Source organism: Opisthocomus hoazin, chromosome 6 (assembly GCF_030867145.1).
Source record: "Opisthocomus hoazin isolate bOpiHoa1 chromosome 6, bOpiHoa1.hap1, whole genome shotgun sequence".
NCBI classification, from domain to species: Eukaryota; Metazoa; Chordata; class Aves; order Opisthocomiformes; family Opisthocomidae; genus Opisthocomus; species Opisthocomus hoazin.
The window spans coordinates 51,265,897-51,283,884 of record NC_134419.1 but is presented as its reverse complement, the minus strand read 5'-3'; the positions used below and the strand labels follow the sequence as shown (position 1 = coordinate 51,283,884).

At 45.9% G+C, this 17,988-nt stretch overlaps 1 protein-coding gene across 2 annotated transcripts; it reads right to left on the bottom strand.

Annotated features, from left to right (window-relative positions):
* Nucleotides 1–3,068: 3,068 nt before the first annotated feature.
* NRBF2 (nuclear receptor binding factor 2) lies at nt 3,069–17,793 on the bottom strand. 2 transcript variants are annotated; one of them, XM_075423084.1, is made up of 4 exons: nt 17,658–17,793; nt 7,357–7,441; nt 5,764–5,804; nt 3,069–4,610 (listed from the first exon to the last, which is right to left on the bottom strand). In XM_075423084.1, exons 1-4 carry the CDS (start codon nt 17,709–17,711, stop codon nt 3,894–3,896), a joined length of 897 nt encoding a protein of 298 aa, XP_075279199.1. In that variant the 5' UTR covers nt 17,712–17,793; the 3' UTR covers nt 3,069–3,893. The 2 variants fall into 2 exon arrangements, with proteins under 2 accessions (XP_075279199.1, XP_075279200.1); XM_075423085.1 differs by lacking the exon at nt 17,658–17,793 and adding an exon at nt 9,114–9,411.
* Between the last annotated feature and the right edge of the window lie 195 nt (nt 17,794–17,988).

Below are 17,988 nucleotides of genomic sequence, written 5' to 3'. Positions count from 1 at the left end.
TCCTCATAGGAGAGGTGCTCCAGCCCTCGGATCATTTTTGTAGCCCTCCTTTGGACCCGCTCCAACAGTTCCATGTCCTTCTTGTGCTGAGGGCTCCAGAGCTGAACGCAGGACTCCAGGTGAGGTCTCACCAGAGCAGAGTAGAGGGGCAGAATCACCTCTCTCAACCTGCTCGCCACACTTCTCTTGATGCAGCCCAGGACATGGTTGGCCCTCTGGGCTGCCAGCGCACATTGCCGGCTCATGTCCAGCCTTTCATCTATCAGTACCCCCAAGTCCCTCTCAGCAGAGCTGCTCTCGATCCTTTCATCCCCCAGCCTGTATTGATACCGGGGATTACCCCGACCCATGTGTAGGACCTTGCACTTGGCCTTGTTGAACCTCATGAGGTTCACACAGGCCCATCTCTCCAGCTTGTCCAGGTCCCTCTGGATGGCATCCCGTCCTTCTGGTGTCTCGACCGAACCACTCAGCTTGGTGTCATCTGCAAACTTGCTGAGGGTACACTCGATGTCGCTGTCCATGTCATTGATGAATATATTGAACAGCACCGGTCCCAGTATGGACCCCTGAGGGACTCCACTCGTCACTGGTCTCCATCCGGACATTGAGCCGTTGACCACTACCCTTTGGCTGCGACCATCCAGCCAATTCCTTATCCACCAAACAGTCCATCCATCAAATCCGTGGCTCTCCAATTTGGAGAGAAGGATGTTGTGGGGGACCGTGTCAAAGGCTTTACACAAATCCAGATAGATGACATCCATAGGTTTTCCCTTGTCCACCCTTGTTGTTACACCATCATAGAAAGCCACTAGGTTGGTGAGGCAGGACTTGCCCTTGGTGAAGCCATGCTGGCCGTCTCGAATCACCTCCCTGGCCTCCATGTGCCTTAGCATATCTTCTAGGAGGATCTGTTCCATGATCTTCCCAGGCACAGAGGTAAGGCTGACAGGTCGGTAGTTCCCAGGGTCTTCCTTTCTACCCTTTTTGAAAAGGGGCACAATGTTTCCCTTTTTCCAGTCACTGGGAACTTCCCCTGACTGCCATGACTTTTCAGATATCATGGGGAGTTGCTTGGCAACTACTTCAGCCAGTTCCCTCAGGACTCTGGGATGCATCTCATCAGGTCCCATGGACTTCTGTACGTTTAGGTTCCTGTGGCCGTAGCTGTGAGTCTTCAGGGAGCAAAGAACTTCAGTTTTTGCAGCTGAGCTCCCCCCGCCACCTACTCGGGTAGCGAGGTCTGGCAAGCGCCGCCCAGGCTACACCCGGTTTGCGGAGGCCACAGTACTGCTCGGGTCGCTTTTGGACAGCCTGACTGACTGGTTTTGTTTCCCACTCTGCTCCCAGCCCCTCTCGGCGAGGGATCTCGCCGGCTGCTGCGGCTATACTTGCTCTGCTCCGTCCGCGCTGCTGGCGAGCCTGCCCGCGTCGAGCCCCGCGACAGCCCCGGCTGGGAGCCACCGGGAGGCATTGCCCGGCGCAGCCTTCCCGGGAAGGAAGGGGAGCGCCGGGGAGCTGCGGTCCCACCGCTGCGGGCAGGTCGGCGGGAGCCGCGGGTGGCTGGAGAGCTGCTGCTGGCGGGGGGAGGAAGGAGCCCAGGGCCATAGCACCTGGAGACGGGAATGCTCCCGGAGGGAGAGGTCGCGAGGTCCTCATTTCCCTTCATGTGACACCAAGACGCAGGCCCCAGCACTCCGGTGTTTCGGGGTCGGTGGCCGCTGCTGGTGCCGCGGCAGATTTTATTCTCGGGAGGCTCCGCGTTGCTTCCCGGCCGCCTCCCGGGGGTTTCCCCCGCTGCGAGGACAGAGCCGGGCCCGGGTGGTTGCGGCCCGTCCTTGCGGTGCGTCCCCTGTCCGGACGCAGGCCAGGGAGCGCGGCGCTGGGCCCCGGGAAGGCCGTGGCTCCGCCCGGCGCAGGCCGGTACCGGCGGGGGGCGGTCGGGGCGCGGCGCCACCAGCAGGGGTCGCTGTGCGGCCGCGTGCCCGGGCCGCGGTCGGGGCAGCTCGGCCCGGAGAGGCGGCTGTGGCCCCGGGAGGGCCCTGACGCTGCAGCCGGGGCGGCCCGGCCGCGCCGCCTCCCTCTGCCCCCGCCGCTGCGTGCGGGGCCCGCTGCACCGCCCGGCCGGCCCCGTCCGCCGCCAGCAGCCCCGCAGCGGCACGGGGCAGGCGCCGGCATCGCCGTCCTTCCTTCTGGCCAGCAGGCGCCGGTTCCCCGCTCCACTCGCGCCCGGCGCCCCGTCACCCGCGGCTGAGGCGCAGAGCCTGGCCTGCCCCCGGCCTGGCCCCGGTCACCTCACCGCGGCTGTTCTGCCGGGCCGCGCGCCCAAACACTCCAGCTGGAAAATAACTGTTTGTTTTTTTCCCCCCGGCAAGATCAGTTTCCTGCTACGACCCACACGCGGTGGTGAAGCTGCCTGACCTGCGTCTCCCCAGGCTTTCTGCGGCCCCTGGTCCCTACACTCCTCCAGGCAAGCACCGGGGATGCCGGCTATGTGGAGGGAAGGGGAAAACCTGCACAGCAGTGAGGTGTTCTGCTGCACTTCCAGGAAAAAACGCACCCTCGGAAAGCAACCTTACCTTCCAGCAGCACAAGGACAACTTAAAATGGCGTGCCTCGCGGCACTCAACACTTCCTGTCAATCAGTTGCAGCTGAGGTTAACTAATGGCTCCACTGCCCACGGCAGCACGCGCCCCACGGGAAGCCTGGCTCGAGGCAAGGCACCGGGGCCGTGACCCCCGCTGAAGGGGCTGAGCGTGCGGAGGGCTCTACCGCCCTCCTCGGGAGCCAAACCCCCCACGGGTGCGTTCAGCTCCGGGCAGCCTTTCCCCAAGCAAAACCTTGGCGCTGCTTCCTCTGAGACCACAGCGCTCGGCGGCTGTCGGAGGGCAGCTGCTGGCCCAGCCGCTTCACCGACTGGCAAGGCCCACGGAATTCATCCCAGCTTTCCCCTACTTACTGGATGATGAGCATGGAAGTTCACCTGGGCGCGTGCGCTAACGCTGTTAGTATAAGTCTTAATTTGTTTTTTTATACTCTGCAACATTTGTAAAGATTTAACACGTTTAGTGTCAAAACACCTTGGTTTTTATTTTCATATCCTTTTTGAATCAGGTTAAGCTGTAAACAATTTCTTTTTCAATCAAATACTGCCAGCTAGAATTACTTCCATTCATGCATCACTGAAAACAAAAAGGGTATTTTTCCTTAAGTATACATTTTTTCTCTCTTAAACAATGTCACTTTATACAGAAACCAATTCTAGATTCGATGCACCCTGATTAGTTATGTAAACAGATAACCCAAAAAAACTCGTCAACAGAACTAATAAGTTGGTTCCTTCATAGAATGGAAATTAAAACCTCTCCTGACTTTGAGGTTAACGCAGTCAGGAGTACAGAGCGTGGCACGTAAATCCATCTAGGAGGTGTACAAATTGCACTGTATCTGAATTAACAAAGTTATGCATAATGAAATGCACAGTTTAAATTCATGCTAGAAAGCATTTTCAATATGAAGTGGCAGCCAACTGGCAACCATAACAGTTAGGTTCTGCACCATCATGTATGGCATTATAGATAACTATTACATATAGCATACTTTAAAACCCTGAAGGATTGTGTTACTTGAAACATTCTCCAGGCAGTTATTTGGTTTGAAACAGTGGGAGAAAGACTAAAGAGCTTGCCATCTTATACCGGTTATGGTACCTTCAACTTTCATGAAGTAGATCAGCTATGATGTGTATTTCACAGTAACAAAGTTGCTTTAATGCCTTTTCTCCAACAGTAGGATTGTGTTCGATGTTTCTGCCCTCACATCACCACTGTCCTGGTGGTTTTCCCTTTTCTTAAGTCTGCGTCACTACACCGAGCGCTTTTCCTGGTTTTTAACTATTCATCAGTCCTTTCAGTATATCCTCAGAGAGTTCCAGCAGAGGGAGTTCAGGGGACGGGATGTCCAGGGGCGGAAGGTTGGGTATCGGAATGTCCTTTGCCTTCCCAGCAGCTGTTGCAAACTTCTGCCAAGATGCAGCTGAGGAAGTAGTTTCTGAGGGTTGCTGCAGACCCCACAACTCTGACTTCTCGACAAAGTCAGCATCTACATCCAACTCCTTGTCTGCTGGAGATTTTTGGAGTCTAGCTCTTTCTGCTTTTAACTGCTTATTCTCTCTCCTCAATCTCTCATTTTCAGCAACGAGAAATTCTATGTGCCGTTTCAAATCCGCAATTTTGGTTGCCTGCTCTTCTATTATTGTTTTGTCATCTTTTGGTGCTTTACTCCCCATACATGCTTCTACTGGCTCCTTTTTCTTCTGAAGCAGAAATAGTAGTGTATCCGGGTCCCTGTCAAAGACACTCTGAATATCCGGCGGATGTTTCTCTGTGGAAGGGCTGTATTTCTGAGTGACAGGAACCAGTACGTTCTGATCATCAGAGTCTTCAGCAGAAGGCTTATAAGAAGTCTGAAGATGTGCAGCTATTTCCTTGTCAGCATTCTGCTGGGCTTTCAGCTTTTCTTCCCTCTTCGCCCTTTTCCATCTCTCCTGGATGAGCAGTAACTGTTTCATGTGACTATCCCTTTGTAATTCCAGTGATAGCTGAGCCTGAGTAAGAACAAGAATAAAAAATTTAATTGGTGATCCTTAATCCCACCTGAATATTCACGCACGTAAAGTTACATATATGTAAATATTTACACAAACAGCATCACAGCCTGCCCGAGGGAGAGGGAGGAGCTTTTGTTATTCAGATACTAAATCCAACAAGAAGTGCTCTCTGCTTGTACAATGCAACAGATTCAGATACGTCACCCAAATTTAGCACAACTACTGGTACTGTGAAGGAGTGAGTTCACGTTTGGTCTTTTTGTTTGTTTGTTTTTTGTTTTTAAGGCTCTGACCAGGCTACAACACCTCTGAGCAGAGGCACTAGGAGTTTAACTGACCTATGACCAAACACCAAGAAGGAAGAGGTTCACTTGGCACGCACAGCCACGCTTCAGCTAAACAATACAAACTGCTTGTATGCTTCTGTGATGGCATCTGTGTAGACACATTAATGACACCCAGCACTAAGCAGAAAAGTGCTCCAAGGCCAGATATGGTCCCAAATGATTCAGCCATATTTAATGACGGGGGTGGCATGGTGGTTAATAACTCACAGGAACCACCTGGGTAAGAGGCTACTATTTCTCTGCAAGAACGGCCCTTTGGAGGAAAGGCAGATGTCCGATCTCCAAGGGTTATTTGCTTTGATAATATCTGCTAAACTCAAAGCCTGCTGCTATAAAAGTGCTGAGCAGACCACACTACTGCATTCACAGATAGATTCGTGCAACGAATAAGGAAAGGTGTAGGGCTGTTGTTCTGGAGATCCCCCAGTCAGGATGAATAAAACCAAAATTACAGACTGTAGGTGAGATGCTCAGCTTTGTGTCTCAGCAAAACAGCCCAAGTGCCTCACAGCAGAAGTTAAAAACTAGTTTTATTACCTGCTTGAAGATGCCTTGCAGACTAGAAACCATTGCTGGAGAACCCTTGGATGGGTCAGTAGTTCTCTCGTCTTTGCTTCACGTAAACTTTGAAAAACTCTCAAGGAAGACTAGCATCACTGCACTTCTAAAACTGCTGGTGCAGTTGCCTTGGGTTCAGAAAACTACACAGAGGCTAATGCCCAAGAGGGGTATGACCAGTCGGGGCACAATATGACACACAGGCACACAACTGAGCTACGGCTGATTCTGCACTTTGGTCTCACCTGCTCTGACTGGGTCAGCTTCATGGCATCTGTAAGGTATGCTGCAGAAGAGAAAATTGATAAACACTTAGGACAGGGTTACAAAACCTGAACATTCCCGTAAAAGCTAAGAAAAGGCTTCAGACCTTCTGTATTCTGAATCCCCACATAAAAGCAGCAGTCCAGAGGCAAAGTATTTACCAAGTTACAGCAGCTGGAAACACCTGCTGTTTTTCAAAAGTCTGAAAAAAATTACTGTAAGATCATGTAATACACACTGCACCCTTCCCATGGCATCCTGTTGGCTCAGGTTGTTCCAATCTGTTTTTCAGAGGAGGACAGCAGCCATTTCCAGAAAGCCCTGGAAGAACTTTCCCGTGAAGGGAAGAAACACAGCTAAGGACCAGATTTTTTACATACAAGCATCTTAGGACAAAAGTGGTAAGTAAAATCCTCTCTCTGCCCACGGCACACCAGTATTATGAAGTCACACTTTTTAGTTATATTCTTGATGAAGAGGTATAGTCTGTAGTTCCCCACTTTTTTTCGTCAACTTCCCCTCCAAACCAGAAAGCGTGCTGGCTTAGAGTCAAAGCAGCACTTTAGACTTTGAGCATATCTTGCTAGCGCTGAACATGACAAGGTGTAAGAAATTCTTCACCAAATTCAGCAGGATGCAAGATAACGGCATAGAATCATCAGACGAAGAAAAGCAAGAAATGTGTCTTGGTATATGAAGTGAAGGAAACCAAAAAGAAGAGTCTGTGTAATAGAATGTAAGTGATATCCCTCGTTGCTCTGAGTACTCAGAAATACCAAAGAAACTACCGGTTTCTGATTTTATGGGATTTTCTAGTATTTATGAATGGAAAGTGAGAATGCCTGGTATCTAGGTTATGATGTTCGGAGTAACCACTTATTTTGTCTCCACACAAGCCCTGTCACTGGAAATGCCCTACTTGTTGCATCAATTAAGACCTCCTCTTTTTTCTTCTGCCAAGCAGATGCCGCACTGTCAGACAGCTGATGGACTCCAACACAAATAACTAAGCGTGACTAGTTAAACGGACAGGTAAATGCACAAAGTCTCACTTGGGAGAGGCTGTCAATCGCAGCGTCAAGGCCTGCGATGCAATCTGCTGTTCTGCTTGAGTTCTGGGAAAGCTGAGCTCATCACTTGTTCTTTGCTGTCTTGATTCAGACATTAGGAAAGGGAAGCAAGTAAACTTCTGTACACAAACATTTGTCCAAGTATTTCCTTTATCAACAGAGAAAGCAGGTGACTTCAGCTAAGAAAGCAGTGAAGAAAGTAAAGAGAAAGTGGCTTACACCAGGTCCCCAACTTCAGTTTGTGCATGACACAAGGTGTTGCCTTCCTCTTGAGTCAAGAACTGCCTTCATAGCAATAACCACCCCCAATCAAAACAACTTTGGAAACATCTGAGTTAGCTGCTCGTATTAAGGAAAAAGTTTCCAAAAGAGTGCTTGATCTGGACTGACAAACAAATTCACATTCTAAGAATAAAAATTTTGCAAGTAACTATTCTACTCAGACGAAGCATGCAAATCTACAAACTGATTTTAAGAGCTGGAATGTGAGAAATACCTACTCACCAGCAGCTTTTTTGTGACAAGAAATTGCTTCTTCGTATTTCCCTGCCGCCAACAAACGGTCTGCTTTTCTGCTCTGCTGGTGAGCCTTAAAATAAAAAGATCATTACATCAGTGAGGGTTAACCAACAAACAGTTATACCTGTTTTTAAAGTAATCGGTACATCTAAGAAACCTGTACTGATTCCAGCTCTCAGGCTTTTAAGATCAGATGTCCCACTCCCTTCCAAGCTTTATAATCTGATTTCTTCTTTAATCCAAATTTAGCAGAGTCTGTACTATACAGGTAAGAAATGAAGTTTGTTAATGCAGCAAAGATGGTGTGTACACAACAAAATCCTTTTGAAGCTGTTCCTCACAACTCACATGTTCTCCTTTATAGGCAGACATTCACTGTAGCCGTGTAAAAAGACCAGTAGGCTGCAAGAAGTTATGAGAAGCTGTATTTAGGACCAACGCACCTGGCAGAATGCAAGATATTTGAATTATGTTACAGCTTACATCTGGTTCGACATTTTCTGCTGCCCCATGCCCATCTTGGATTAAGAAATTGCAAAAGATCTTTGGTTTTTTGCTTGCAGCTCACACCAATTAATGGAAGCAGCACAGCCATAGTCAAAGATACCAAAGTCACGTTGTTGCTGTACAACAGTTAAGTCTACACTAGTATTTGTAAACCACTAATGTAAACATCTAAGGTAAACCAAGGATGTTGCTGAAAGCAAGAAATTGATGCAAGTATTTGCATATCCTCAGTGAGAAACAGTATTGCATAACCAGCACAGCAACATTCATGCAAGCAAGTCTTTTTGTTGTTGCTACAAGACATGAATTTTATGGTCCTCCCTCCAAGACAAGCTGTGTAACGTGAAAGTCTGCAATTACTAACTGGCAAGACTGTCAGTAACACAGACTATCCATGACTGCTTTACTACATGTTGCGTTTGAAGTAATCAGACATCAGGTACCAGGCATGGACTCTGTGAAACGAGACACATATGAATCTGAAGAAAGCGTTTGCCTGTTTCTTTGTTTAAGGTTACTGTTTCTCAAGAAAGCCTCTAGCAAATCCATGCTGACTGAACCTTCAGGGGAAACGGAGCTGAAAGCCCGAAATCTGCCTCTATAATTCTGTCTCTGACCCATTCTCTATTCCCTCCCTTCACCCAAATAAAGCCATGAAACCTATCAGACTTCAGATATTTGGTGACTATAAAATAAGTCACTGACTCACTTTAAGCATTTTCCAGGATCAACATAAAAATGAGCACATTTGTCCATATCCTAAAACGTTAGAACAGCTGGTTCCCTACAGGGCTTATGGAATTATATTTTTCTGTCTCCTGCAGTCTTGGTAGAAGCATCGAAGATCAGATAATCCAAACAGGATGGTAACATGATTCTATCAGGACTAACACGATACTTCTACTCACATCCATTTAAAAAGTAAGTTCCAAAATGCAGGTCAATTTCTTTATCATCTTTGTCCTCCAAATTGACGTGTCACGTACAGCGTTCTGGTAAGTTCCATTTTCTACCAGAATTTCAGCAACACTGACACCACAGAGGAGAATGACTTCTACAGAAAACACTCTTGGGAAACAGCTGTTCTTAAGCAATCCCTAGCAGTTATGTCACTGCATTTAGACATATGGCTTTTCTAAAACAGATTTCATACGCTAATATGGAGTATTCTTTAAGAAAACCACAAGTCCTTGACTCTTCACAACATATATTTCAGTTATATTCTTCTTCCTCACCTTCATTCAATCCTCACAGCACTGTCAGCATTCCTTGTTTCTTCTGCCCTGAGGTTAAATTATCACAGAAGAGGAAGTGTTTTTTCTATTGGAAAATCATCTACTTTATGGCCTTTTTCTATGGACTCCTACAAATATGCCAGAAAGATAAACTTATTTCCCACAGGAATGAACAAATGGTATCAGCTCATATAGAGCCATCTCCTCGGTTATTCATGGCAGCTCATCCAGTTACAAATTAGCTATGTCATGGACATAAAAACACCTGAGCTAGCTCCTTGCAAAACAGCTTTTCAGTAAATTAGTATTGCTACAGCTGCTTCTGCAAACTGCATGGGTAGGTCTAAAAAACCAGGGAAAGAGGAAGCAGGGTAGCTAGAGACAGAAGAGCTAAGAAAGCAATTCAGCAAGCCAGGGGCTTGGTTCTGTTGCTTAGTTTCTACATATAAGAATTTGAGCTGATGGTTTTCAAAGGTTATTTACATATGTTTTAAACTACTGGAGCGTGATCTTCCTCAAATCACTTAAGCACATGCAGGACATCTGAGGACAGTCAGTTGTTATTTGATTGATCAATTAAATTATTTCCATTCTCAATTAACTCCCAGTGAAGCTGAAGGGAGTTTAAAGGAGTTTGGCTAGACTGTGAATAAAATTAGGAAAACAACAGTCCAGAGATGCTAGCAAAAAGAAAATCCTCTGATTAGAGGTCAAACTGCCTTTCTTGCTGACACATCGACATACATAGATGTCAGGCCATCTTACTGTGATGCAGAGCAACAGACTTCCCCACTGGAAACAACAGGAACCGCAGCAGAGAAAAACTGGTTTCAGCACAGCCTTGTGTGAGAAAGCTAGGTGTTTTGCAGTCAGTCATGGGGGAGGAATTCCTCATTTCGTATGTTTTCCTGACAGCTTGACAAGGAAATATTTGCTCATTTACTCCACCCTGCAAGTGCTGGTTCCAATTAGTCAATTGTGGAAGGACCAAGGAATTTCTCCCATTTTTATGGCAGATTATTCATAACCGATAGACTATTCATAACCAGCAGTCTGAAGAAATTAGTGGTGCTGTTTCCTAGCAGCAAGTGATGAAGCTGCAACAGCCGTACTTGGATGTTTAATAGCCATGTATCATGGATAAGCTTCTACATCTTGTCTAGTCTGCTGGTTTATTCTTAGCGCTCAGTTACGCTTAGCCACACAGCACCCAACCATTGTTAGTGAATCTATTTTGAACTCAGAGTGGCCTGTATCCCATTATAAAACTGGCAATGGAAGAATTGGTCTTATATCATAAAGTGAAAAAACTGGCTCTCAAGCTTATCCCTGGTCTGATGCTATGCTAGAGGAAGGTGTTTACACCAACAATTCTGGAGCTGCTATGCTGGTTCCCAACAGATTCAAGCAGGGCTGCTTTGACTTTGGTCCTGCCCCTGTGATGATTACAGAAACAGCTGCTGCATAACTACGGTGGGTTTATATATCTGATTTCTCTTTCCTCTTCCACCTGCAGCACTAGAAATAAATGCAGGATGTGGTGTGAGAATAATTATAATTTATTAGCAAGCTATGGAATTGAAGGGGGGAAGCAGGTCGACAACTACTTCTAGATGTCCCTCCCAACCCAGACTAGCAGGAATTCCCAGCAGGCAAATAGACAGGTGTAACAACTCGACTCTCATAAGAAGAAGCAGGTGTGAGTGAAGGATGACCAAGCTAAAAAGCTTCCTCACCTTGCTCCAATATATTTGGTTCTTCAGGGATTTCTGTATGTCTTCTTGTGTCACTTGAACTGCTCTAGATCAACTGCAGAAGCAGGTAAACTAGACAGCTTTCTTCACACTTTCCAGCTGTAGCTGAGGTGTTATGGGATGGTATCTATATTTGTAAGTTTGTACTGCTATTCCAGAGAAATACTCCTATTTGATCTTCCACCCAACTAGCCCAAATCAGTGCCTATGTGACCTTTGAGCAACAGAATTAAAAAAAAAAAAAAAATCGAACAACCCTTTAAAGCAGTAACGCAAGTCTCCTCTTTGCCTAGAGCTTTCTTTATCAGCCCAAAAATTAACACTCAACTTCTTTTTTTTTTCCAGTATAAACTAGACAATTGATGTGACTGTAGGCCATGAGAAATACAGCCATAAGGCCTACCTGCCAGACCTCTTACCACTCCCTCAAACTAAAAAATAAGAATAAAAATGCTAGTTTTCTTTCTAGAGATAGTGTACCATTACAACTTAAAGGATCACCATTGTATGATCCTAGCTTAGGGTGGGGGGGAGAAAAGAAAAAAAGCTGCTGCTTTTTCCATATGATTCCAGTTGATGGCTAGCTATTACAGAAAGGCGAGTAACAGGAAAAAAACCTGCTCAATCCTGTGATATTTTTAAAAGGTGGATATAGTACTACTTATTTTCAAATAAGATAAGTCTACTACCCTCTCATAAGAGCAGTAATTTGCAACAGTCCTCTTGTAGCTGAGTCAGATAGTCTTGTGTATGTTTTGTTTTCCTTTGTTACCCTAAGGGGAACAGCTCTTCATTGGACAAAGCCTTGCACAAGATGTTAGGCTTACAGCCTTCTTTGTTCATTGTAAGGGACTCACTAGAAAGTGCTATATTTTAATACGATTATGAAGCACAGATTACAGTGGCTCACTAATAAAGTTACAAATGAAGGCAGGTAAACCCAGCTGCTAAAATGATGGGACCTGAGGAAAGCTAACTGCAAAGAAGTTCTGTCTAATATAACAGTTTGTAAATGTTTTAAGTGAAACCACTGTTTGCTGCTAACATAATCTGTTTTATGCTGTGGACTATGGTTACCAGTTATCTTTGTCAGGAATGATCAATACCTATGTTCTCTTCCTGCTGAAAGCAAAGATGAAACTATTTTTTTGAGAGATGAGGGATATACTTGGGGATTTGTTCCCTTAAGGATAGAGGATAGTTTTCCTAAGAATGTGTTTTGGAGAAAGGAAGAGTCAGAAAGTGCACATTGCGTTGCTTCCATACTGTACAAAAGAGTGCTAAGTATCTTTCATGTGGATGTTTGCAGCAGCAAGCCACCAAGGGTGGGACAAGGTTGTGCACCATTGTTCAAATAATAAAAAGTTGTACTGTAACTTATGTTAAATAATGGGAAGATTTTTGCCACTAAACATAAAGAAATTGTAATAAGTAGCTTTATCAACAGAAGCAAACCCCCTTAAAAATGCTCCTTGTATTCTGTAGAGAAAGATAGAGTTGACTGAAGGAGAAACAAAAAGATGGCAGAACCCATTCTGGCTGCTCAACCAAGACCACTAGCCACATGTTAGCTCAATTTTCTGTCTTTAAAAGCCTGTACTTAGAAAGGTTGACAGAACAATGACTCAACTGTAAATTACAGGTTAGTGTAACTATAGAGCAAAACAAGTATGTGAAACTCTCAAGAGAATGTATTCTCAATATTAATAGACTCCTCACTGGCTTCGTATTGAACTGTAAAGCTGTTGAAGTTCATCTTGCCTGTAAGCAATAGTATTAGAAATTAAGTATATGGGCAGACAAGCCACCAGTTGTTTAGCCAACCAACATTAAGTCACTGAAGAGCTCTAATTGACTAAGGATGTGTTCCTAACCTATCCCAAATTTAAGATAAAATGGTTAGACTGAGTTCCTCACCATGCAAATACAATTAAGAGATCTGGAATGAAACCAACTCACATTAACACTGCTCAGGTTAGGTGGAGTCTTCAAAAGCCCATACATGCACAGCTGTAGCTCTTTCCCTATCACCTGCAACTTCATGAAGGTGTGGTATCCTTTTACCTATTGCATAATCAAAGCAACCTCATTCTCTTCCTTTTCATCCATTTAGTATGATAAAAGCACTAAATGCTTCAGCCTGCTTGTCAGAGCCATTTTGTATACCAACAGCTCTCAGCTGCTTTGGTAATGCTTTTCTTGTCCCCGTGTACAGTGCTGCAGCTGGTACTACACAACTCTTGCTAACAGTAGGTTGTAAGCTAAACGAGAACAGTTCTGCAGCTCTGATAATACACGAAAACAATCTGGGCTCCTATATGTAGCCTGAAACCACATGGCTCAAGCTGTTACATCAACTGAGCTGCCCCTCAGTAGGGACAACTGAATCATCACAACAGACGGTCCAGTAAACAAACTATTCCAGGAGCAACAATTTCAAACAAGTGGGGTAGAAAGGCTTCAGCCATGACTTCAGCCTGCTGCCTTCCCAGGCCTCCATGAGACAGCTTCATTTGGGTCTTTAAACTGTTCGGCACGCTTACTCAGAGCTGAACTGCACGGCTTGGTGATGCGCACGTGATGCCAGTGTGACGCAGCAGAAAGGCACTGCTGGTAGGTACCCAAACAGCGCAGACACCAGTGAGGAAATAATGCTTGTCAACCACCCCTAGCTTAGCTAATTATGTTTTTGACTGGGAGTTACTGCAAGTTGTTTTATGTGCAACATGAAACAGTTTTGTGTTATGTTTTAGTAGCAGTTATATGACTGAATACAACATTGCTGAGCTTTTCCAAGGAGGCTGTTGCTGATCTGGCTGTTCAGCCGAGTACCTGATGCATCACCTCGGCACCTCCAGTCACTTTGCTCAGATAGATACGCTGCTGCCTCTGTGCCTTACATTTCCCTCAGCTGAAATGAATGGCCCCATATACATCATGTTGTTATTGGGGAAACCAAGACAAGGCCTCCACCACTGTGGTAAAAACAGACAGTGTTAGGCATGTCTATATAATGATACTTCCACTTTTATTACCTAAAAGCTTCAGAATTGAGTGCATTTGCCTTTTTTTTTTTTTTAGATTTATTTTAGATTGAAAGAGCAAGTATAGTAGCTTTCAGGTTAAGCTTTGTTAAAAAAAAAACAGTGTCTTTCCTTATGAGACTTTTCTTCATGCTTTGCAGTAAAAGTTTTAATCTGTTAAAGAATGTTGAGATGTCTTAGTTTCTGGCACTGGCTGGTGCATGAAACAAGTTTTCAGCTGGACTAGATATCCGCTATATGGCTGCCTGCAGGTGCAGGGACCGCACTTCATCCATACCAGTCTTAAGTTCCACAGCACAACCTAAATATTTTATTAGTATGGTTGAAGAACTGTCTTCCTTATTAGTAAAAGCATAAGGACTTTAACCCATTCTTTCAAGCATAGATGATGTTTCTCATCTGCAAAGCATACGGTACACTAAAGGCGAGGGGGGGGGGGAAGTAAAAAAGCAAGAGGAAGAGACAAAAATGAGTGCTGAAGTATCAGAGCTGCCCCAAAACACTCTCTCCCATGGCTCTAACAACCCAGGGGATGGCAAGAGATCTTGGAAAAGTTCTTTCAATTTATTCCCAAATGAAGTATCGCTGGGTACAACGAATACCTTGAGGACAGCTCAGTGGAAAAACCAAATCAGCAGTTAGTATTGTAGCACAAGCCCTAGAAAAGTTAAAAGAAGGAAAGATAGCATTAGGCTCAGCATGATTATTTGTTAAACATGCAACAATGGCACAGAAGGTATATAAAAAGATATGAATAACTTTAGAGGGGGAAGGGGGGATAGTCTGAAGAACTAAAACCTAAATTATAAAGAGATAGGTCCATTTTTGACTGAAGTCAATAGACCTAAAGGTCAATGATTAAAACTTCCATTAAATAAAAAACACTGTGGTTATAGGTGGTTGTTTTTTTTTTTAAAAAAAAAAAGAAACAAAACAACCACCACAGATCAGGAAAGCAAATCAGTGTTTCTCTAGTGCTATCCACAGAAGTAAATCAGTGAAGTGGGGAAAGGAAAATATAACTAAACTTAAGAAAAAGAAATATCATTGATAGTTTAAGGCACCAATTAAGACCCAAATGCATGAAAATATTATTTGAGGGAAACATATATTTCAGAAGGTAGAAAGATAATGTAATTGAAGTCAGCAGAATATAACAAGGTACAGCATGCCACCTGTAATTAGGAAGGATAACCAAATAGTCAAATATAGAAACAATAACTGAAAGCCACCAATACAAGTGATTAAGTGCAGTCTGTGTGCTACATGTTGACAGAGAAATGGAGACATTAGGATACTACAAAACTACTCAGGATTTTTTTTTTAGCCAGTTCAGCTCCCCAGGAAAATCGGGACCGTATCCATGCTTTCCAATAACTACAACTAGATGCTCAAATACACAACTGATGACTAAGTTTTACTGGACAAAGCAACATCCAAGAACTTTAGCAAATTCTAATGAAAATATTTTTTTAAAAAAAAGGCAATTTCACAAAAATTAGCAAGCCATGATGTACTGAAAGAAGGAAAATGTTGTGTACTTAAGTCTTTGATAGCAGATAAACGAGCCTAATGATTAGTGTATCCAAACCACTTTGTAGTTTTGGAGTTTTTTGGTTGGTTGGGTTTTTTCCCCTCCTCTCTAATGGTTCGGCATCTTCAGAAAAAGTTGTGCTTTTCCAGTCTACAGAAACTAGATTGAGGTAAGAAAAGAGATTTATAGGAGAAGCAAGTGAAATACATGACACTAGGTAATATAAGAAACCTAAATGAACATTCTCATACTGGAGGCTGGCGCCTTCCCTGAAAGCTGTTGCAAATCTGAAACTCAAATGCAGAGAGGGACTGTGAACAGAAGAGCTTTGCAAAAGTCTAGTTATTCCTGTTCACGTCCTTGTAAAAATGTAGGTGTGTTCTAACCATGGTACTGTACCCAATCCAGCTGTTGTCATGCAATAGTTTTCACGGTGCTTGACACAACCCAAAAAGACAGGTCATTATTCAATACAAGATGATCCATGATTATTATGGTACAGCAGTTTTAAGACAAGTTTTTGTATTTCAGGATACTACTTAAAACGGATTAGGAACACATGCACAAGCAACTTCCTAATTTTCTGTACAAAACTATATAAAGCAACTTTTTTTCCTGTATCATCCGTTATGCAGAATTGTCTTGATCTTATTGTTGGCCTGGTGCTAGACAGGTATGGTAAGTGCACACTCCTATTGTGGTCAGAGGATCACCAGCCATGCTTTAGTCATATTCTTGTCACTCCTACAATCCTTAACAAGTGATCTCGGTAAGAAACACTACTAACTGGTGATCTCTGCACTGCCACAAAGTTGCTACTTTCAGCTGTTTACTAGTGAATATTCAATTATATATTCAATTATATTTTCTCCTTAGAAGCCTGCGTACTAGATCTACTTTTAGAAAGGTTTTTATAGTGTCTGTGAAATAGCTATAGTTTATCCTTCCTGTGTTACCCTGCTGCAAGCTTGTCTGGCTTTAAACCCATCATCTCAACAAGTTACACAAACTTTCCACTTCCTGCTGTTCCTTATTTCAATCAGATTTCCAGTACACAGAGTAAAAAGTCTGAGACAGCACGATGCACAGTGGTTCTGCACCACCAGTTCAGATCTAAATAGACCATCTTCCTGCTACACTGTCAGCCCTCATCCCATGGGGTGTCTGCAATGCCAATCCTACCAGCTTTTCTGAAACCAGAGAGAGCAATCCAGAAAGACTGACTCTGTATGGAGCAGGCAAGGGTTTGTCAGGGCTGACACCATGCTGGAGCAAATAAGCTTTGATTTTTAAAAACTAAACTGACATAAGTTTCCGAGGCCTGCGTGGTAATGTCTAAACAACTTCTGGATCAAACTCTTTCCTTGAAGTGCTACAGCTGTGCTCCTGGTGTGCTGCCCCGACCTAACTGGACTGCTGGACCAAAGCTAGTTTAGTAAGGGAAGGCTCTGTGCACCACCGCGTCCGAGGCATCGTCAAGGTACAGCTTCGATAAAACCCAAAGGCAGCAGAGAATTAACTGTTCTCGACTCTCGATCTTCACTGTGATGGAAACCTATCCATTTAGGCTGTTTAAAACCTGATTAGCTCTTGTGAAGATGCATTTTTCAGACACTTGCGTTTCAGTTAAAGTTCTTTAGAGATTTAGTTTAAGCAGAGTAATGGCTGATTTAAGATTTTAAAGTATTTCACCTTCTGAAATTGAAAGAAGCACCTAGTCAGTAGCGGGCCCTGGTAAGCCTCTAGAGCTCTTTAAGCCCAGATGGACAGGGCCCCTGTCATCTCAACCTCTCCTTGCGTTTGCGCCTTGGGCCAGACTGAGCCCCTGCCCCCCCCATCTGAACCTGCCGCTCCACGCCCCCGCCGTGTTCCCGCTCTCTGGGGCTGCCGGCAGCCCGGTCCCCGGGCACGGAGCAGCGCTGCGCGGCCTCGCCACCGCTCTCCCCCGCCTCTCGGATGGGCCCAGCCTCCCCCCCGGCCCCCAGCAGCCGCCTCAAGGCTGGGCAGCCGCTCGGCCCCGCTCGCCCCAGGCAGGCCGGGGCCGCCGCGGCACGGCCCGCCACAAGCCCCGAACAGCTGCCGGGTGAGGAGCGGCGAGGGCCCTGTTTGCCGTTCGGCCCGCACTTCCCCGGCGGTTGCCCGAGGGCGGAGCGCGGCGGCGGGAGCGGCGGACGGGACGCCCCCACCCCGCCCCCCGCAGCCGCGCGCTCACCAGGTTGAGGGGCCCCTCCATCACTTCCATGGACGGCGGGGGCTGCGGGCACATGGGCGCGGAGGCGGCCTGCTCGCCGCTCCCGGCGCCGCCGGCCCCCACCGCCCGGCCCGGCCGCCGGCGCCACCGCACCTCCCGCGCCCCCACCCCGGCGGGCTGTAAACACGGCGGCCGCTTCCGCCCGGCCCGCACCGGGCGGCGCCTCGCCGCGGCCCCCGGCTCGCGCGAGACCTGGGCGGTGTCGCCGGGGCAACGGGCGCCGCTCCCGGCCCCGCCCCCTCAGCGGCCGCCTGCCCGCTCTCCCGGCGCCCTGCTGAGGCGGGAGGCGGTG

Excerpts from the sequence above, each read along its gene's own strand:
- NRBF2 (XM_075423084.1), bottom strand. The coding sequence starts at position 17,711 with ATGTGCCCGCAGCCCCCGCCGTCCATGGAAGTGATGGAGGGGCCCCTC. Across the intron at positions 7,442-17,657 it reads TGGAGGGGCCCCTCAACCTG|GCTCACCAGCAGAGCAGAAA; the intron begins GTGAGCGCGCGG and ends TTTTATTTTAAG. Across the intron at positions 4,611-5,763 it reads AGCTGACCCAGTCAGAGCAG|GCTCAGCTATCACTGGAATT; the intron begins GTGAGACCAAAG and ends GTTCTTACTCAG.